General features: G+C 44.0%; 1 protein-coding gene across 1 annotated transcript in view; it reads left to right on the forward strand.

Moving 5' to 3' along the window:
- The window catches only part of ERBB4 (erb-b2 receptor tyrosine kinase 4), a 322438-nt gene that overhangs the window by 165677 nt on the left and 136555 nt on the right, over window positions 1-20206 (forward strand). The window contains exon 4 of the mRNA XM_059868167.1: window positions 13352-13486. Within this exon, the coding sequence (XP_059724150.1) occupies window positions 13352-13486 (135 nt within the window). The remainder of the gene's footprint in view (window positions 1-13351; window positions 13487-20206) is intronic.

Genomic DNA, 20206 nt, shown 5'->3' on the forward strand with positions numbered 1-20206 from the left:
TGCCCAGAGGCACACAGCTTACAGGCCTTCTCTAGGCTTCACTTTCCTGGAGTCACCTCCCCCTCCCCTGATTCATCCAAGCCTTTGTAAAAAGGAACCATCTTTTCAATTTTGCTAATTAATTGCTCTTGCCAGCCAACAGATGTTTTGTAGCCTTTGAAGAGCAGGCATAGCAAGGTTTAGAACTTCTGCAGCCTTACTCTGCCTGTACAATTTGAAAAAGGACACCTGAAGCTCAAAAGAAATTAAAGACAGAGTTACAATAATTCCAAAAACACCATCCCTCCCTATACTGGATTGGATGAATATTCCCATCCCTTTACCAATATTTTTAAAGTTCATTCTGGGCATGGTGCTCCATGGAAGGAGAATGAAATGATCATTCAGGAGATCTTGCAGAATTCTTTATTTGTTTATAATTTGTGATCTAAAAGGCTGTGGTAAGAGAAGCCCCAAAGATAACCCTTGGGCAGTGCAGGGGAAAAGATTCAGGGTTGAATCTGACTAAGCTGAGCCCTGAGGCTGGGAGAGGAGTTGCTTTGGTTCCCCCTGAGGAGCTCTGCTCACACCCCATGGGCTGTTCAACTGCTCCCCCTCTCTTGTCTAGGGTTATTTGGGAAGGCTTTTGGCAAAAATATTACCAGGAGTTGTTCTTCTTGCTCAGGATAGCAGTTAGCACAGCAGAATTGGTGGGTCAGGGCACTTGATCTTCCCTCCTGTTGTCTACATTATTAAAAATGATCTCACTGTAACAAACACCATCAATCAGTGCCAGCTGCAGTTTAGCAGGAGTGTAGACAAGGACAAACCACACACTTGCTGCCTGCAAAGAGAGACTGTTTGGGCTGGTTTAACTGCAGTAAAACACTGGAAGCAAACTGATCCTTTTGCCAGGAAGAATATAATTTTACTATCAAATGTGACCAGGAAGGCAACCCACACTCCTGGAAACAGAACAGGAATGGGTCAGAAAATGCCACTACTGAGAGCTGAGTATGTCCTGTTAGTGGAGACATAGATCTCACTGCAGTTTTACTTCTGTGTCACAACAGGCCACAGCATCTCCTGATCTACTGCAGCACCACTGAGGGCACTTGGGGTTCACTGCAAGTCCTCTGCTGGGGGAAGAGAGGGAGAATGTTTGTAATATCAAAAGAGCAATGGAAGGAAAGAAAGAGGAGGGGTTTTGTAGGCACAGTTTGTGGTGATTGGGAGTGGGGCTGGGCCCAGCCTCATCCCTGATGGGCTCCAGCTGTGCAGGACAGGTGAATGCTGTTGAAGGTAACAGCCTGGAGTGCCCAGGGGCACTGCCCAGCCACCAAAGGGAGCAGAGGGCACACAGGGGCAGTGCACCAACAGCAGGGGATGAAAGGCTGGGCTGAAGGACAAGAAGGGCAGATGCTGGCAGCCTTCTGCAGTGCCATGGTGTTACTGTGTATGAAGGTGCCTGAAGCCTTCTGAAGAGGGGAGGTGTTGTTCTGTATGGGTGGAAACTTTCTGAGATTGCGTGGTGATGCTCTGTGTGCTGTGGCTGTCTCAGCTGTGACATATCACCATGAGGAAAGATGATGCAGAACATCATATCCAAGGTCTGAAGGATTGTGAGCTTCCTTCTGAAGCAACCAAAGGCAACTAAAGAACCAGCAGCCAGAAAACAGAAGCTCCTGGGAGCTTTGCTCTCACTGGAGTTCAGGTGGTTGCACATTTCCCTTTCCATAATGTTGGACGTGCAGGCCATGGCAGTTTGTGGGGAAGAGGGGGTGGCTTTTAACCCAAGGCATTGAGTGGGATGTCCCATTGTTTGTAGGCACAGTTTGTGGTGATTGGGAGTGGGGCTGGGCCCAGCCTCATCCCTGATGGGCTCCAGCTGTGCAGGACAGGTGAATGCTATTGAAGGTAACGAGCCTGGAGTGCCCAGGGGCACTGCCCAACCACCAAAGGGAGCAGAGGGCACACAGGGGCAGTGCACCAACAGCAGGGGATGAAAGGCTGGGCTGAAGGACAAGAAGGGCAGATGCTGGCAGCCTTCTGCAGTGCCATGGTGTTACTGTGTGTGGGCAGGTGCCTGAAGCCTTCTGAAAAGGTGAGGTGTTATTATGTATGGGTGGAAACTTTCTGAGATTGTGTGGTGATGCTCTGTGTGCTGTGGCTGTCTCAGCTGTGACAGGTTTTCATTGTTGCTTTTAAAAGCCAGAATGGAGGGTGAGATGTTAAAGTTAGGATTGGTGGAGGAAGAGAAGGGCTCCTCCTCTTTAAGAGCAGCTGGAAGAACTAGGGGACACTTGAGGAGAGTGATGGTGGTCTTAAAACAGGGAATGCACTCACCCTGAACTCTCTCTTGTGCTCAGCACTTTGTCACCCACTGCTTTAGCTCCCTGTATCCAAAGTGGTTATTCTGGCATGAATTCACGTGTGCTTATTCTCCTCACCCAAGTATCTGCTTCAAGGTTAGTAGTTTGTCATGGTCTGACCCTGGTCCAACACCAGGCACTCATAAAAGTCACTCACTCACCCTCCCCTGCCACAGCTGGGCAGAGGAGTGGGAAAAAAAGTGAAGAAAAGGTTCATGAGTTGTGATAAGGACTGGGAAAAAACACTGCAAGGGAAAAACAGGCTCGACTTAAAAGGTACAAAGTGAATTTATTCCTAAAAGAGTCAGAGGAGGATAAGGAGAAGTAAAATAAGGCCTTAAAACACCTTAATAAGGTCAAAAAGGTGTGGTTGAATGTGACCATCCCAGAAAGCAGGTGAATTTTGGGGATGGAGAACTGTTCCCAGGAGCATGTTATCTGTGTTAGCACAGGTTACATGGACAGGCTCCCTGACACCCCCCAGATCTGCAACCTGATTGAAATGTGCCTTCAGAAGCAAGAAGCAGGACTGGCAGAGAGCCCTTAGCCATTATGGCAGCTAAAGGGGAAAAAAAAAGAGCTGGGGTAGTGGAGGCTCAGACCTCCTCAAACCTATGAACTTACAAAGAAGGCCTTACTGATTGCTGTGATTATCATGCATGTTCCTCACTTTACAGTCCTTCTTTGGTTATCTGGCTGTCCCCAGCCACAGCACTGGGAGGGCAAGTGCAATCCAAGGTCTTGGAGACTCTAGGAGCCAGGAGTTCCTCCACAGTCCTCTGTTTCATGTAATTTTCCCAGTTTCAACACAGGAGAGCCAGGGAAAGGCAGAGGCACCTCCTAGCTCAGACAAATTTCAATTAAAATTCCTCTTTGAAGGAAGTCAGCCCTGTATCTCAGGAGAGGTTAACAGCATGGCATAGAAATGTGAGAGCATACTTGAACAGAGCCCATCCAGAAATTTTAAGCTCAGCAGACACAGACTCCTCTTTAGAGCCCAGAGAAAAGATTAGTTGGGTTATGCAATTGCTGGAGCTGGCATAAAACCAGCTGCATGCCAATTACTAGCCTGTATGCAAATCCTTGTACTGAAATTCAGGATGCAGCTGGACGTGGGGCTGGGCACCCTTCCAGGATCATTCCCAGCCACATTATGACAGTTTTGAAAGAGAAGGGCTCTATGGAGCCAGTAATTTTTTACAGCCTTTCAGAAAATGGAGGAAAGTACCACTACATTCAGATCTTAACAAATTTTTTTTCAAAGAGAGAAGGAATTTCTGCCTGTTGATGCCAATCAGGATGTACTTGAGGCACTTGCACTCCAAGACAGAAGGCCATCAGTCTGTTTGCCAAGTTGCAGGCCTGAGTGCCAGATGTGCTTGGGATAGAAAGCCTGCTTGGTTTGTCAGAAAAGAGTGGGAGAATGCACCACCAGATACTGGCAGAGCTGAAGCTCTTGGGGGTGCTGCAGGGAAGCCCTGCTGCATTCAGCTGGCCCTGGCCCTGCCCAGGTTTCTGTTCCTACTGCTGCTTGACTTGCACGTGGAAAGCTGGCCTGGATGCAGCAGCAATGCCAGACAAACTGCCAAACTCTATGCTCTCACAGAGCAGATCCCAGGGGAAAAGGGACATGGCAGCCTCACCTATCTCAGCTGATGGAAGGGACAGACTGAGAGCTGCCACCAGCATCCATGAAACATGATGTGATCAAAATATTATATACAAATGTCCTGGCAAGGAGAGGCTTTTAAATGCTTGGGTCTGTCTTGGCAATACAAAAGTGATTCAGTTGAAGAATGCAGCCTCATCCTGGCTGAAGAAATGAGATTATTATCCTGTGAGGAGAGAACTTTGGGAAAACTTCAGGGGAAGAAATAGAAGTAAGTTCTCTCAGTGCTATTTCTCAAATTTGGCCCACAGAGATGGTGTGAGATGTAAGATAGTTGTCAGTGGAGAGGTGGTTCCTTTATGGGTTCTGTTTGGCTCAGTGGACCTCCTACCTATTACATCAACCCAAGCATCAGTTTGCTCTTGTTCTGTCCTGCAGAAGGACTCTCTCTCTCTACTGCTTCCCCATATTTCTTCAGATTCCCTTGAATGTTGTCAGCCTGCCCTTGGCATCAGGGAAGGAAGGAGGTGGGGTGAGTCCCTTTGAGGTTTAGGTTCCTGTGTCTTACACCAGAACTCTGAGCAGTCAGAGCTGAAGGAGGGTGGCTGAAGAATCCATCTGCAGTCTGAAGAGTTTGTGGAGGAATCTGCAGCTGGTGGAAATGCCCTGGAGGCACTAGGAAGCTCTGCTGGCAGCAACTCACGTTGTTGTAGGGCCACTTACCTGGAGAAGCATTCCAATCACAGCCAAAACTCTGGAGAAATGAGAAAAATGAATGTGAAACAACTGTGGTGAGTCAGGAGAGGTGGTTTGGTTGTGTGTCAGGTGATGTGTGACGCTGTAGGGTATTTCAAGAGGGCACACAAAGTGACACTGAGGTCTGTTCAGCCTTCCCTGAACAAATTTGGAGGGTGCCTGATGCAGAAAACAAGGGTTGTGTTGTGAAAGACACAGGCAAGGCAAGCGCTGATACAGCTGCTTTGGGTCATTACACCAGAGTACGTCCTGTAGGATGCTCACTGTTACAGAAAACCTGACAGCAGAAACAAATCCCACTGCTGGGGTGTCTGTCAGAGCCTCCAGGCTTTCTGGAGCCTGCTGGGACACCAAGCAGACTTGGCCCTGTTGGGGCACCCAGTGTAGAACACGTTGTTGTCTCTTCTGCTCCTTTTGTGAGCAGGGCAGAGGGAAGATGATTTGGTTTGGATTGGGAAGGTTTTAATGATGTTTTCCTGGCTGAAATCCACCCTCAGAGGTGTGGTTTTTGGAACAGCTGGAAGGCAAGCACTGCCCAGGAGTGGTGTGTCCTTAGAGGCACACAGCAGTGCCCTGCAGAGCCAGCTCACCTCCTCATGAGGGTGCTCCTGTAACTGGGACTCAGGTGTCCCCATCAGGCAGGGGGGATGCCTGAGGATGAAGCCATGGCTGCTGTGAAGGAGATGAGTGCTCATTCCTGGCTGTTGGCATTTTGCTGCTCTTACTGAGCACCAGAGTGTCCTCTGGGGTGAGCCAGCCCAGTGTCACTCTCTTCCTGGACAGTAATTTGAAACTCATCACTGCTTTTCTCCAGTGACTTAAATGAATGCAATTTTCTTTTGCTAACCAAAAATCAGAAGATTGAAGGGTGGCAGTTTTATCTCAGCCCACATGTCCCCTTTGCATGCAGTGGGGGACAGTGGCAGTGACACAGGTTCTGTATTTCAAATACTGGAGCATTCCTTTATACATGCACATGATGTGCTTTTAAATATATCAACTTCCAGGTGGGTGTTTTGTGTCACCAAATGCTTACCAGTAGGAAAAAGTTTAAAATGAGTATGCTTTCATAAAAATGGAGAGAATGCATTGCTAATGGAGTGTTCTGAGTACTGTGGTAGTAGATGATTAATAACTGCAGAAGGACAAAATAACTTGGGTTGGGAGGAATTATCTGGAGGTCATCTGGTCCAATCTTCTGCTAAGAGCAAGGTAACTTCAGACATGAATCAGGTTGTTCATTGTTTATTAGAATCTCTAGAAATGGAGATAGCACCAGTTCTCTGATCAGTCTGCTCTTGTGTTTAACCACACTCTAACTGGGAACAGTATTTTCTGTTCTAATCAGTGTTTCCTGTGTTGCAGCTGGTGCCTGCTGCCTCTTGTCCTTGGGCACCTCTGAGAAGAGTCTGTATTCCCCTCTAGTCTTCCTTTAGGTGGAAGCAGGCTGCAATCAGAGGTCCCCCCTTCCCAATTATCACTTCTTCAGGCTTGTTCTGCCTCTTTCCCTGCCTTGGAGTGACCCACAGGAAGCCCCTTGGATTGTTCCAGTTGCAAGGTTGAAATCTGTTCATCTACCTGTCAAGCCCATGAATTATATTGAGTAAACAGTAACTCAAGGCACTTGGCTTCTAACACCAGGTTCAGAATTTGACTGGACAAAGTGAGGCAATTAGCATCTCATCCTGAAAATTAATATCCCTGTAACAGAGCCAATATATTACAGGAAAGCTCCTCCTGCAAAGTCAACAGGGTCAAACAGCTTTTGAAAAGCTCATGATGGGAAAAGAATGAGGTGGGTAAAGCTGTAAACAGGCAGTGCTGCTCCTGCAGTTCCCATCTGCAAAGGAAATGGCAGAGCTGGGGCTGATCAGTGTCTGCCTGGTTATTTAACATCAGCTACAGGTAATGCTGATGGCAAGGGTGTGGTTAACAAAAGTAACCTTCAGTTGAAGCTCCCTGCTCAAAGCAGAGTAACTACTAGAGGGCAGAGACCTTCCTCTGGAGTGGAGGGGAAGGGAAGGATTTAGATGTGAACCTGGGCACCTCAGGGAATCCAGATCCAAGCAGGCAGAAGCTGCTGTGGTCACTGAAGTAAAGGGAGAAAGCTCTAAGATCAGTGACTCTAGCAGGGTTAGGGACACAGACCACTTCCTTCAGCACGAGCCAAGTGTACTGAGTGAAAAAAAAATTACACTCCAGAGCAGGGTTGTTTCTGATGGGCAGAAGCACATCTTAAACTGAGTGCACACCCAGGTGTTTTCTTCCCTTTTGGATGGGTTTGTAGAACCTGAGCATAATATTTATTTCTAATTTGGTTTTGTGTTTTGTGTAGAGGTTTTGTGTTCCTCGTTGGATTGAGCTGTTGCTCCTCTCTCCTGCAGAATTTGGGATCACTTTGTGGGCCGTGTGTCTGACACATCTTGTGCCCACAAGGTGAGATGGTGTCCAGCAGCCTGACACAGACCTGCACACACATACAGGCCCTTCCCAGAGAACACTGTGATCATGGAGCATAGCTTGTAACTCTGGGATGCTCATCCCAAAGGGCTGGATGTTTTGCAGTGTTTTTTCCTTCTGCAGAGTTAACCAGGCAAAGCCAGGACACCAGGTAAATGGTTTGGTGTGTTATTTTAATAAGGCTGTGGGAAGGAAGAATTTGAGGCATGCACAGACAGGAATAATCCAGCTAGAAATGTCTTGTCTGGCTGAACCTGTTCATGAAATAGATATTCCCTTTGGGGAGCTGGCTACAAAAGAGTGGCCCAGAGCCTGTTGTCCTCTAATGAAGTAGCTAAATAGTTGTAAGAACCCTGTGAGCCTGTCTTCACACAGCTCAGGTGAGCAGGGTACCCCATCCAACTCAGTGAAAGGTAATCAAATGATCCATTTTTATTTAAGCAGCAAAACAGGGGGCTAGGATTCGAAGATTTAAGCTCAGGTTCTACAATAATTAGAAATAAATATTATGCTCAGGTTCTACAAGCCAGTGTTCTTAGTTATTGAGCAGTTGGAAGTACAAACCCACAGGCTGCAGATAACACTGATTGCTTTTGATAGAAATAAAGAATATCTTGCTGTTACCATCAAGCCTTGAAACTGACTTCCAGCTAATGACCCAAATAAACTGTACTTGAAATTGTATAATTGAGATCGAAGGCTGTCTGGGGCTCTGCTTGGGATATAGATTCCACATCCATGAGCTTTTGAGTATGGTCATTGAGCTGAAATGGAGAAGGTTAAAACTCTCATTTTCATTACCAAACACCCCCATCTCCCAATACTAATGTGACATTTCAATTCTGCACAGTCCAACTCTTCTTAAATCATCTGTATAAAAACTTCAGCTCTTGATTGATGATGGATGAGCTATTGTCTCCTGAAGCACCCAGCTCTCATTACCCTTTAAGACAGAGCTTATTAAGGATGGACCTGAAGTGCTTTCCCAGTGGGTCATCAGCAGTGAACTGTGCTGAGGGCTCAAAAGACTTGGTTTGGCATGAAATTTCCAGGCCTAAGCTGTTTGCACATGATGCATTCAGCATCTGGGGTGAAACAGGAGGAGATCCCATCACTGGGGTGGTTCTGGAAAAGATGCAAAGGTGCTTCAGCCCCACTGAGGCTGACCTTGGCAATTCAGTGTCACCAGCATGTGTTACAGAATACACAATGCAGGATTTACCTGAAAAAAAGACAGCTGCTTCCTTCAGAGCCAGCTTGAAAGGTGTAGGATCTATTCTGGTTTGCTTTTGAAGTGGTTAGAGTGGACTTACCCTGGTTTTTCCTAATTAACTCCCTCCCCTTTGCCTGCCCACTTCAGAGCCAGTTCTTTTCCCTCTCACCATGCCATCTTCCAGTTCCTAGTGCCTGCTGCTTTTGTAGCACCAGAGAAGAGCTTTTAATTTGCAACCTGGAACAGCAATTTTTATAACCATTTTAGAAACAGATTCCACAGCTACATAGATGTTTACAACCCCCACTGTATATAAACATACACGAGCAACTTTCACTCCAGGTTGCATTACAGAATGAGAGCCTGCTTTGCCAATTTAACCCACATTAGGAATTGGATAGCAAACCATGGGGGATTGCACTGTACACCAAAAAAATCAGCTCAATAAAATGCCCTTTTAACAGATGGAAGAAGAAAAGTGGCTTCCCTCTCTGGTCTTGCAGAGCCAGTGTCCCTTTGCAGTGATTGTGTGCTTCTGATCATGTGTTTTCAGTGCCTCCAGTCAAACTCTGAGTCCCTTTATGAGCTGTGTGGGGTGTACCTGTCTGTGCTCCTGGCCCTTCACAGTGTGAGGTGCTCGTGTTTCTTGGCTGCCAGAGACCTGGACATTTCCATCTCTCCTGTTAGCATTGTATGGTTGGTTACCAAAGCCTGTGGGAATGTTCCACTGAAACATTTCCAAGAAAGCATCAGCTATAAAAGCAGATAATACATTTCTGATTTATCTTTCTGAGTAAGTAACCACTTAAGAGAATTTTAATAATATGCAGATCTAAGTTCCCCACAATCATTTGAGAGTAATAAGCAAAATAATGACAGAATTTAGTGGCAAGAACACATGCTGATTTATTGGTTGCAGAATAATACTGTTTTTAAGCCAGTAGAGTAGTTCTAGTAAGGAAGAAGATAAGATTTGTCCTTCAGAATCAAGTGGCAAAAGCCCGTGGTGCTGCTCCTTTGCTCAGGGCACAGGGCTGCAGCCCTGGTGCCAGACCAGGAGATAAAATTTAAGAGAATTTTAATAATATGCAGATCTAAGTTCCCCACCATCATTTGAGAGTAATAAGCAAAATAATGACAGAATTTAGTGGCAAGAACACATGCTGATTTATTGGTTGCAGAATAATACTGCTTTTAAGCCAGTAGAGTAGTTCTAGTAAGGAAGAGGATAAGATTTGTCCTTCAGAATCAAGTGGCAAAAGCCCGTGGTGCTGCTCCTTTGCTCAGGGCACAGGGCTGCAGCCCTGGTGCCAGACCAGGAGATAAAATTTAAGAGAATTTTAATAATATGCAGATCTAAGTTCCCCACAATCATTTGAGGCTAATAAGCAAAATAATGACAGAATTTAGTGGCAAGAACACATGCTGATTTATTTTTGTTTGAATTTGGTTGCAGAATAATACTGCTTTTAAGCCAGTAGAGTAGTTCTAGTAAGGAAGAGGATAAGATTTGTCCTTCAGAATCAAGTGGCAAAAGCCCGTGGTGCTGCTCCTTTGCTCAGGGCACAGGGCTGCAGCCCTGGTGCCAGACCAGGAGATACCATTAAAAAGAATTTTAATAATATGCAGATCTAAGTTCCCCACAATCATTTGAGAGTAATAAACAAAATAATGACAGAATTTAGTGGCAAGAACACATGCTGATTTATTTTTGTTTGAATTTGGTTGCAGAGTAATACTGCTTTTAAGCCAGTAAAGTAGTTCTAGTAAGGAAGAAGATAAGATTTGTCCTTCAGAATCAAGTGGCTAAAGCCCGTGGTGCTGCTCCTTTGCTCAGGGCACAGGGCTGCAGCTCTGGTACCAAACCAGGAGATAATGGTGCTTGGAAGTGTCACACCTTCCAGAGAGATGTCCAAAGTTGTCTGGCAGTTCTAGGAACTCTTTTCCTAGTGGGTCTTGTGCTTAGAAATCCCCTTTTGCACCTTGGTGTCCCTGAGCAGGGTTGAAGCCCAAGGGTGGCACTTGTCTGCTAGCAGGGTCATACTTGCACTAACAGTTTTCCAGTGCCACAAAAAAATGTTTTAGAAGACAAAGCCACTCACCCCCAAATGGTATTAAAAGATGTTTCACTGGGAGCAGTCTGGTTTGGGGCTTCTTTGGCAGGAACTGGATTCTTTGTTCACAAAATTCACTCAGAGATTTGGCATTCTCTCTTCTGCTCCATCTTGGAAAGAGCTGAGCACAGAGGCACCTCAGGTGCTACACACAGGAGAAGAAACCTCTTTTTGTCAGGCAGAGATCCTGCCTTTCTCCTCCTGTTCATTGTTTAACTTTATCTCTCCCTTTCAGGGCTGTAAATTAAAATGAGATGATGACTTTATGATGATGAGTTCATTATACAGCAGCTCTATTGTATATTGATTACAGTTGTGCTTCATTTGCTTAACATGTAACAGAGTTTATTAGCTCTTCCCAGGCATTGTTCTTGCTAAGAGAGGGCAAAGAAGTGCAAAATGCATTTTGAGTTGAAGCCAATACATCTGTGCTGATTTACACACTCTTGGTGTAAAGAAAAGGAGGATGGCAGGTTGGATTGGGAAGGTGGAGTGGAAATTAATCTGGAGCCCAGAGAGCAGGAAGAGTCAAACACAAATGCTTTAAAGGTTGAACTAAACTTTGAGCTCAGTGTCACTTCATATCCACGAGAACACACCTTGGATATTACTCAGGTGTGTTTGCACCTCAATAACCTGGAAACTTTATTTCTGTCACTGGTGGAAAATGGGGCAGGGCAGGGAAACTGGAGCTACTGTATCCTGGTTTGGGGAAAAAAGCAGCAGAAACAGTGCTTGTGTTCAGTGATGAGGCAAATCAGAGCAGTTTTTGTGGTGACTTTTAGTAAATCACTGTGCAAGGTGTTGCTTCCCTGATACACTTCCTGGTTACCTTCATGCTAAAAAAAAAAAATCTTTCTTCACAAATTAAACTATAAGAATTACTTTTAGATTGAGATCCTGCTGTACAAGAATGGGACAAAGTTCCTAGCAGGAAAACTTGGATAAGCATTGTCATGAGGGGGTGCTCTGATACCCAGAAATTGTGCCAGGTGACAGAGGAGCTGTGTAGAACTAGGCATGGGAAATGGACTTGCAGAGAATTTTCAAAGCTTATAATGTATAATAATTAGAAAACAGTTGGCTTCTGATTGTGATAGCATGAATTATAACATCTGTTTTATCTCACCCTTCACATGAGACTCAGAATAAAAGTTTTTAAATAAACCTCTCAGTTACTCCATCTCTAAGTAAAAAAAAAGAGCTTCATCCAACAATAGTGTGTGTGTTTAAGAAGCAATAAATGCAGGTTTTACTGTTTTTCATTGTTTTAATGTTGTTTTTAATCAAAATCTGGGCCATAATGGATTAGGTAATCCAGTGTAGCTGGGACAACACAGAGAAATCATCACTAATCATGATTTCAGGTGTTCTTCTAAATCCCCCTTCCTCCCCAGAGCAAAATTGTTAACAGATGCTGCATGGGTTTTTTTTTTTCCTGTGATCATAAGAATATTATACAGACAGATCATTGCTGTATCTCTAATCTGGACTGTTTTTCTGGAGCAGATTATTATCATTGTTCTCATTTTTAAGCCCCTTTTCAATGAAAAGCCAAGCTTTTAAACCAGAGGTTTCTAAGAAATAGCAATACTGATTAATATGGTGGGAAGATGGATTTACACATGATCCTTTATTTAATTTATTCCTTGAATTTGGGGTGATTCATTTACATGCTGTGACCTGTAAACCCTGAAATAGAAAAAAAGAAATAAAACACACTGGTGTGGGTAAAAACAGGAGTGGGAATGCAAACCTTTAAAGGTTTTCCTGGCAGATGAGGATTCTCAGAGTGCTTTAATTGCTACTAAAATAGTCAGGAATTATTCTTTATGTCTCTGTGTGGCTCTACAGCACCACTTCATGTCATTCCAGGGTGTCATTAGGAACTAACCTTCAGCATTTCTCTGCTGAGGCTGGGAGCTCTGACACTGACCCACATCTCCTGGTAACTCACAAAGTCACAGGTGTTGTCTCCTGCTTTGGAAATAAGAGACAGGTTAACTAGAGGAATTTGGAATTTGAACAAGGGTTTAGGGGGTAAAAAAAAAGTTTTTGATCCAGAGGAAAGCCTGGTGCTCTAGCCAATAACTGTGTGATCATTTTCATGTTGAGATTTGGTGAATCAAGTCTTTAGAGACAGGCCAACAGAGTGGGTTTTTAAACAAACTGCTGTAAATATGAAAATAAAAAGAAAATCCAAAAACCCCAACAAAACACACAGAAGCCCCACACCCTTAGAAGAAACCCCAAACTTTTACCTGTTTAAAAACCATCTCTAACACCAAGCTTCCAGCAAGGGTTGTCCTTAGGAGTTTTTGACCATAGTGTGTGGGATTTGGATCAGTGCTTGGAGCATTTGGGTGTTTTGGATGATGGAATTACAGCAGCACAGGCTCAAATATCACATTTTCTCCAGACCTTGTGCTGCCTGGCCCCTCTCATGTCCTGTGGGCTCATCACAGCGTGGTTCTCTAGTGGAAGTTTTAAGCCTTTCTGCAAATTAATGAAATGCAGTATAGTGTGATTGATTGCTTGTGTTTTTCAAGTCATTTAAGTGCTGAAGGTTATTTTACCCACAAAATACAAAACTGCTCCATTCATGGTCACACTGGAACAGAAAGTAAACAACTGGGGGTCAGTCTTCAGCAGGTTTCTTCTGCATGTGAATAGAGGGCTCCTGTTTACAAACACTGTGAACTGCTTGTCCTCCAGTTTTGAGGTTATTAAATGAGATTACAGTGAGGATTTTTATTTAAATTTTCTCTCTCCAACACACATTTAGCAACAGATTGAATCAGCTGTCTGAAGTCTCACAAGTATGTTGTTCTCTTGTTCTTCTGCACAGAGATACTGAATGGAGGGGTGTATGTTGGCCAGAACAAATTTCTGTGCTTTGCAGACACCATTCACTGGCAAGACATCGTGAGGAACCCCTGGGCCTCCAACTTCACTCTGGTTCCAACCAATGGCAGCTCAGGATGTAAGTACTGCTCTTCTTCTCAGCCTTGACACTGGATAAATATGGCCACAAGTTTTCCCTGATCCTCTGTTACAGAGAATTATGTTGGTAAATTTTCCTTTCGTTGTTCCCTGCGTTTTTCTAAGTTTGTTTACTGCTTGGAGCACCACTTAGTCTGTTCTCAAAAACTGTCCATAGAGGGAATTTGTGAGCATCATAAATTTCTGAAATTTCTCTAATCTGATTTCTTTCTTCTGCATTTTGTTTTTCTTCTTTATTGCTTGAGACACTGTGGTGCTGTGGAAGCACAGACATTCCTGTTTGCTTTCCTTTGTTCCTGCTGCTCAGGCTGGTCCTTGAGCCACAATGGTCTGTCTGTGGCATCATAATTAGCTGCTGGAGTAATTATGGTGAGAGCTCGTGGATATTCTGACTTCAGATGAGAAGTGAACCTCAAAGAAATAGTTATTGTGTTGTCTTGTGTGTGTATTGCTGAAAAGAGAGGAGAATTTGCAGAGTACGGGGTGTTCTTCACAATATAATAAATCATTCTCTGCTTTTTACTCCATTTTCTTTATTTTAATGCTTTTCATTCCAAACTTGAAATATCTGTGTGCTTAGAGTTTTTCTATTTCCCTTCCCTGGAATTATTTGCCTTCAGTGAATCATTCTTATGATTCTTGCAGCAATAATGGATTGTAGTGAGTGGTGGTGACAGGGATACAGAGTGTTTAAGCAAAATATTCCATAATGGAGAGAAGTGCCTTCAGAATGAATGCTGTGCTCTTAAACAGTGCCCTCAGGATGTACCAACACTGAAATTCAGAGTCAGGCTGGGAAGAAGTTTGTGTCACATGTCAAAGGTGGCACCACAGCAGACATATTGTTCTGAGCATTCTGGATTTGGGGACATTCTGGATTGCTTTCCATAACTGAAGGTGTCCCTGGAGGATGTAGAAATGACACATGGCCTCTCTAAATTTCACTGCAGCCAAGAAACATTTCATTTCTTCTGTTGTATGGTGACAACTCAGGAGAAAAAAAAATAAATGCTGAGACTCTGGATAGGGACCATTTGATGAGTCCCCATAATTTCTAAGCAGCAACTTGTTTTTCACCAGGTGCTTTGTGGTGTAATAGATTTTCTAGAAAGCTGCCTTGCTTTTGTGTATCTCATCTGCTCCCCTGAATAGCAGAGCCCAGGTACTTGGGATAAAGCCTCCTCCAGGAGCCTGCCAGGCTGTACTGCTCCTCCAGATCCCAGCTCCAGAGCTGAGCCTCATCACTTCTGCCTTCTGGCTGTCATGCAGCCAGCTCTCTGATTTGCATCTCAAAAACCCTCATCACTGCTGATGATCAGTTCTAGGCAGAGCTGATGAAGCCTTTGAAGGTGAGGGAATGCCTGGACCCTTTTATGAGTCTTTGCTTCAAGAAAGAGACCTGGTTCTCCCTCTGTTTTGTTCTCTTGTTGGGTTTTCTTTTAACCTCTCCCAGCTCTTCGAGACAAATGCTTCTGCTCCTTTAAAAAAGCAACCAACATCAATACAATCTTTTGGAGGTGACAGAAGTTTTGCAGGTGACTCCAGAAGAACTGGAACAAGACCCATCCTGAGTGCTTTTAGAAACACACTCTGAAAGCAAAGGCAGATATTAGTGCCCACACACAGCTAGAGGAAAGGGGGTGTCTAGCAAAGTCCAGTTTTCTTCAAACCTTTTTTTTTTAATCCCTTTTGAGTTGTTTTGAAATATAGGGAAGGAACAATTTGTACTTGATAAATAAGATAAACAGCATTATTTAAATGATGATTGAGAGCTATGTACCAAGGCAGCTCCATTAAGATAGCCACCCAGATTTTACTCTATTTTTCCTTACTTGGGATGAAGCAGTGCAAATTGGTCTGGATTTAATTCAATAAACATGAGCATCTTCTGAGAAACTCCATCCCATCTCAAGGATGGATGAGTGTTCACAGAGCTGGTGACTGTTTGGGTAATATGGATGCAAAAATCAGTCTAAAATTTTCAAGTTCAAAAAAAAAATTAAGTTGTTTTTCAAGGAGTTAGTTAAAAAAATTCTGGACTTTTCTTGAAGTTTGATTGAAATATTTCCTTGAAACCAGCTTTCTGCTCAGACTGAAGTGTAGTGAGATCTCTGGAAAAAATTCCCTTTGTCGATCTGGCTTTTCACCTGAGTGCCTGTCAGCTGTGAACAAAGCTGGAATTTTTGGCAAGGCTCTTTTTCAGGCAGAACAACTTCAGCTCCTTGCTCTTCACAGCGTGGCACTCCTCTGTCATTGCTTTGTGTCTAACTGCAGCCTGAGGTGTGAGAACACCCCAGCTCTGAGCAGAGTTACAGCGAGAAAAGCCTTGGTCTGCAGGGCTGTGCCTCAATAAACCCCTTGAAACACTGCTTGGAAACTCCCCTCTTGCAAAACTTGGGTCTTTTTTGCCCATTGATTCAGAGATTTTTCAAGAGCAAAAGGAGCCTTGAAACTCCTGAGCTCTGTTCCCTGTCTGCAGCTTGCCTGGTGTGAGCTCAGTGACTGCCCTGAGCACAGCTCATCTCCCAGCCTGGCTGTGGGCTCTGGTGCTCTGAGCAGTCCCCTGGCACTGCCCTGGAGCTTGGCACAAGTGCAGCTGTCCCTCCAGAGGTTGGTTACTTGCCAGTATTAAAAGGAATAATACCTTTAGCTGCCTTTAGTTCTGATCTGAGCACCATTTTAAATCCTGGATGTTGCACCTTGCACTTTCTGGGGCTGGCTCAAAGAGCTCTCCTGGGCAGCTTTTTCTCTCTGTGTGCTGTTGTGACATTGTTCACAGGGCTCCCAGGATGAGGGAATAGATGGGAAAGTTAACTCCATGTTCAGAAGGCTGATTTATTATTTTATGGTATTTATTATATTAAAAACTATACTAAAAGAATAGAAGAGGATTTCAGCAGAAGGCTGGCTAGGAATAGAAAAGGAATGAATAACAAAGGTTTGTGTCTGGACAGCTGGGCTGGGATTGGCCATGAATTAGAAACAACCAGGTGAGACCAATCCCAAACCCACCTGCTGCATCCCACAGCAGCAGGTAAGAATTGTTTGCAGTTTGTTCCTGAGGCCTCTCAGCTCCTCAGGAGGGAAAATCCCAAGGAAAGGATTTTTCATAAACACATCAGTGACATACTGTGTCATTAGCTCACCTCCTGATCTTCTCCCAGAAGCTGGACAGATGAGGCTCTCTTCCATCCCAAGGAGGAATTTCTTTCCAGCCCCAGGGGAATTTTCATTGCCCATCAATGTAAACTGTGTATTTTTCAGTTTGCTTTTAGAAGGCTGAAGCCAAAGCATGTGTGGCATTTTATTCCTCAGATAACCAATAGAAGTAAACATTAAACCCTCTGTGTTTCAGCTTCATGTGAGGAATTTGGTGTTCAGGCAGTTCTGATATCTGTGTGCTTTAGAGACTCCTTTTTTTTTTTTTTTCCCCCCAGCAAATACAGCCTGTGTGTTCTGTTCTGAAATATGAATCTTATGTTTGGCTCTATAAAAGTCATTTGGTGTGAGTGACTCCAGCTTAGCTGCCAGCCTGGCTCACTCTCTGGTACTGGCTGCTCCTCTCTGTAATTTGCTGGGATTTCACTCTTCTTGTCATCTGTACCCTTTATTGCCTGCCATATTTTAATAATTTCTCTGCTTTTGTCTGGAATATTAAGAAGTGTCAGTCCTGGGGGTCCCTGGGGAGCAACACCCCAATTGTATTATAATTGCTCATTTACAGCTACTTTTGGAGAGTCTCCAATTAGCTGGGTCTTAATGCATTTTTCATGTGTTTTATTAATATTGAAACATAGAGACAAATCTAATTAAATGTTTACCATTAAGCCAGTGCTTTGCATTTTAATTAAAGGAACGAAAAATGGACTTACAGCTCAGTTTGACACACTTATCCCTCTGGTTGGTTGATGGCAGTCAGTGCTGGCTCTGTAATTTTTTTCCTTTTTTTTTTCCCCCTTTTTAATTTCTTCTGTCACACTGTGAGTTGTTTTTTCAGGTTAACCTGCCCCCCCAGCCCAGATAACTGAGCATTTGTTGGGCCATGTTCTGCTGCCAGTTTGCCACATGCTAGCAAAAGGAGTAATAGGGTTTCTAAAACACACTTCTTTAAAATGTTACAGAAATTAGAACAATCTGGTAGAAACTGAGTTTAGCAGATATATCTTTCTGTCAAACTAGTTTAAGGCCAGAAGCTCCTTACATTTTTTTTAATTGTTATAGGAGAAAATCAGCCAGGTGGATATGTGTACAATCTTTTCAACATATGTATTATATTTTGTTCTTTTCACAAGAAGTGTGAGTTGATATTTGCATGGAATTTTCTATAAGTGATCAGCTTTATGTTCTCCCTTGGGTGTTAAGAGTCTCTTTTTGGAGTTGCCAGCAAGGGATTAGTTATTTTCACAAGAAGTGTGAGTTGATATTTGCAAGGAATTTTCTATAAGTGATCAGCTTTATGTTCTCCCTTGGGTATTAAGAGTCTCTTTTTGGAGTTGCCAGCAAGGGATGTGGGTGAATTTGTGTACCTGTGTTTATTGCAGCTGCAGAATGAGGGCTGACAGATGAACACCCCCTTGATTTCATGTTCAGCAGTGACCTTGTAATTCTTCACAGAGCACAGCAACTCAGCTTTTGTACCACTAGTTGCAATATTAGAAAAGGCTCATTTTTCCACTCATCTGGAAATTCATACTCAGGTCAGGCCATGGGGTGTTTAACTCTGTTTAACTCTGTTTAATTTGTCAGATCCTCCATCCCTCCCAAAGGTCCTGACCTTGCACCAGTTCTCAGGTGTGCTGTGCCTAAACTGCATAAAAATGCTGTTCATACCCAGCCCAGTGTTTTCAGCTGGGCCACCCAAAACTGATTTCTGTTTAGCACCAGTCCTGCTGCCCTTGGGAAGCCACAGTGGTGAAATGTGGGATCTTGGGGCAGAGCAGGGAAAGGATGGAGTCCTTCCCCTCAGCTCACCAGAGCCATTGGTCAGTAAGGATTGAGGGGAGATGAATGCAGCAAAAATAAAAGCAGAATAAAAGCTTTCCTTCAGACCAGTGGAGGTTTCTGTAACAGGAGACAATGACATGTAAATCCTGAGTATTTGGAAACCAAAGGACACAGATGAGATAACCACATTTGGTCCAGTTATCCCTGCAAGGAATTTTGTGGTTTTTCCAAGCAAGAGGATTTTGCTCTGCAGAAGACCAGAGTAACAGCAATATATTTATGTATGCTGGTGAAAAGAACAGAGGGAAGTGACTAATTCATGCTTAAAGCCACCTTTCAGAATAGCTAGTGTATCATTTTTGGTGTACATCTAAATTGGAAACTACCTACGGAGAAAATGGCATTGCAGAAAGTACACCCTGAAGACATTTGTTATTGCAGAGTTTGTTAAATTACAGCCTTTCATTGAGGTTATTACTTGGAGTTCAATTAACATTTTAAATGTATGTTTGGAGACCAGCAAACAGGGCCTCAGCAGACAGGTGGTCTGGGAACAGAACACATTCCCTGCCACCAGCATCACCATGGCAAAGCAAAGCCAGGGGGAGAAGCTGTTCTTTTCCATAAAAAGCCACAAACATTTTGTGAAAGCTCCTTCCACGTGGCTTCACAGGCTTCAAGCACCACACTTCAGCAGCAGTTATGGTTTTGTGGGCATCTCAGCTGGAAAGAAAATTTGTATCAGATAGACAAAGTCCCACATCTGCCTTTTGTTGAGGCTACATGGAGGCTGCTTTTCCTTCCATTAAGGAATCTCTAGTCCAGCCATAGTTTATTTCTTTACCTGGACTTGAAAGGCAAACACAGCAGCAGAAAAAAATTGATTTTAAAGAATAGTTTTTTTTTGCCAAGCAGATGTACCTGAAGATGGAGGAAAGCATGAAATCTAGTGGCACAATGAACTTGATTTGCATTAGAGTGGCAAGCTGAACTGCTTGAAGTCGCCTGTAATTTTTTTCCTCAGCCCAGAAGAGTGTGTTTTAAATAAAGGGAATAAGTTTAGCTTTCTAGTAAATACCTTCAGCCAGCATTTTCAGAAGGGAGTTGTCAATTGGTGACTGCCCTTGAAAGAGATTTGAAAGGCAAGCAGACGTGGCATCTAATGGAAATACAACACCTCTCACAGCTGAATTACTGAATAAAAAGTAAGTAACGAACACAAATAAGAAAAAATAATGCTGTGAGGGACAGAACTCCTTATGCTGCCAGACCCCAGCAAAGTAACTGCCACAGACATGGGGATTTTCAGAAGTCAGGGCACAGAAAAAACCAGCTGATCCGAGAGGAGAGAGAGCCTTCATCCCAGGAAGCAGAGAGTGAGAGGTGTACCTTGGCAGCCTGGGTGAGAGTTCTCCTGCAGGTGGTGGAACAGCACCCTCTCCTCCCCACAGAGGAAATCAGAGCTGCTCCAGGGTTTTGAAGGGGCCTGGGGTTGTGATCTGTGTGCTTTGGGGATGGTCCACTGGGGGAATGGTTTCACTCTGTCCCCAGTGTGCAGGCTGCTCTCCTGCTCCTGCCGTGCTGAGGGAGGAGGGGCAGTTACCTGTGGGTGATTTTTTAAACAATAATGATTACAAGGGAAGGATTCCTGAGGCTTTGTTGTTCTTGATGAGCCTGCCAAGCAGCAGGTATGACTTGACCTATCCTTTTAGCCTTCTGGCTGTGTCTCCCCATTTGCTCAGCATCCCTGTGTGCA

The sequence above is a fragment of the Haemorhous mexicanus genome, chromosome 26 (assembly GCF_027477595.1).
Source record: "Haemorhous mexicanus isolate bHaeMex1 chromosome 26, bHaeMex1.pri, whole genome shotgun sequence".
In the NCBI taxonomy this organism is placed as follows: Eukaryota; Metazoa; Chordata; class Aves; order Passeriformes; family Fringillidae; genus Haemorhous; species Haemorhous mexicanus.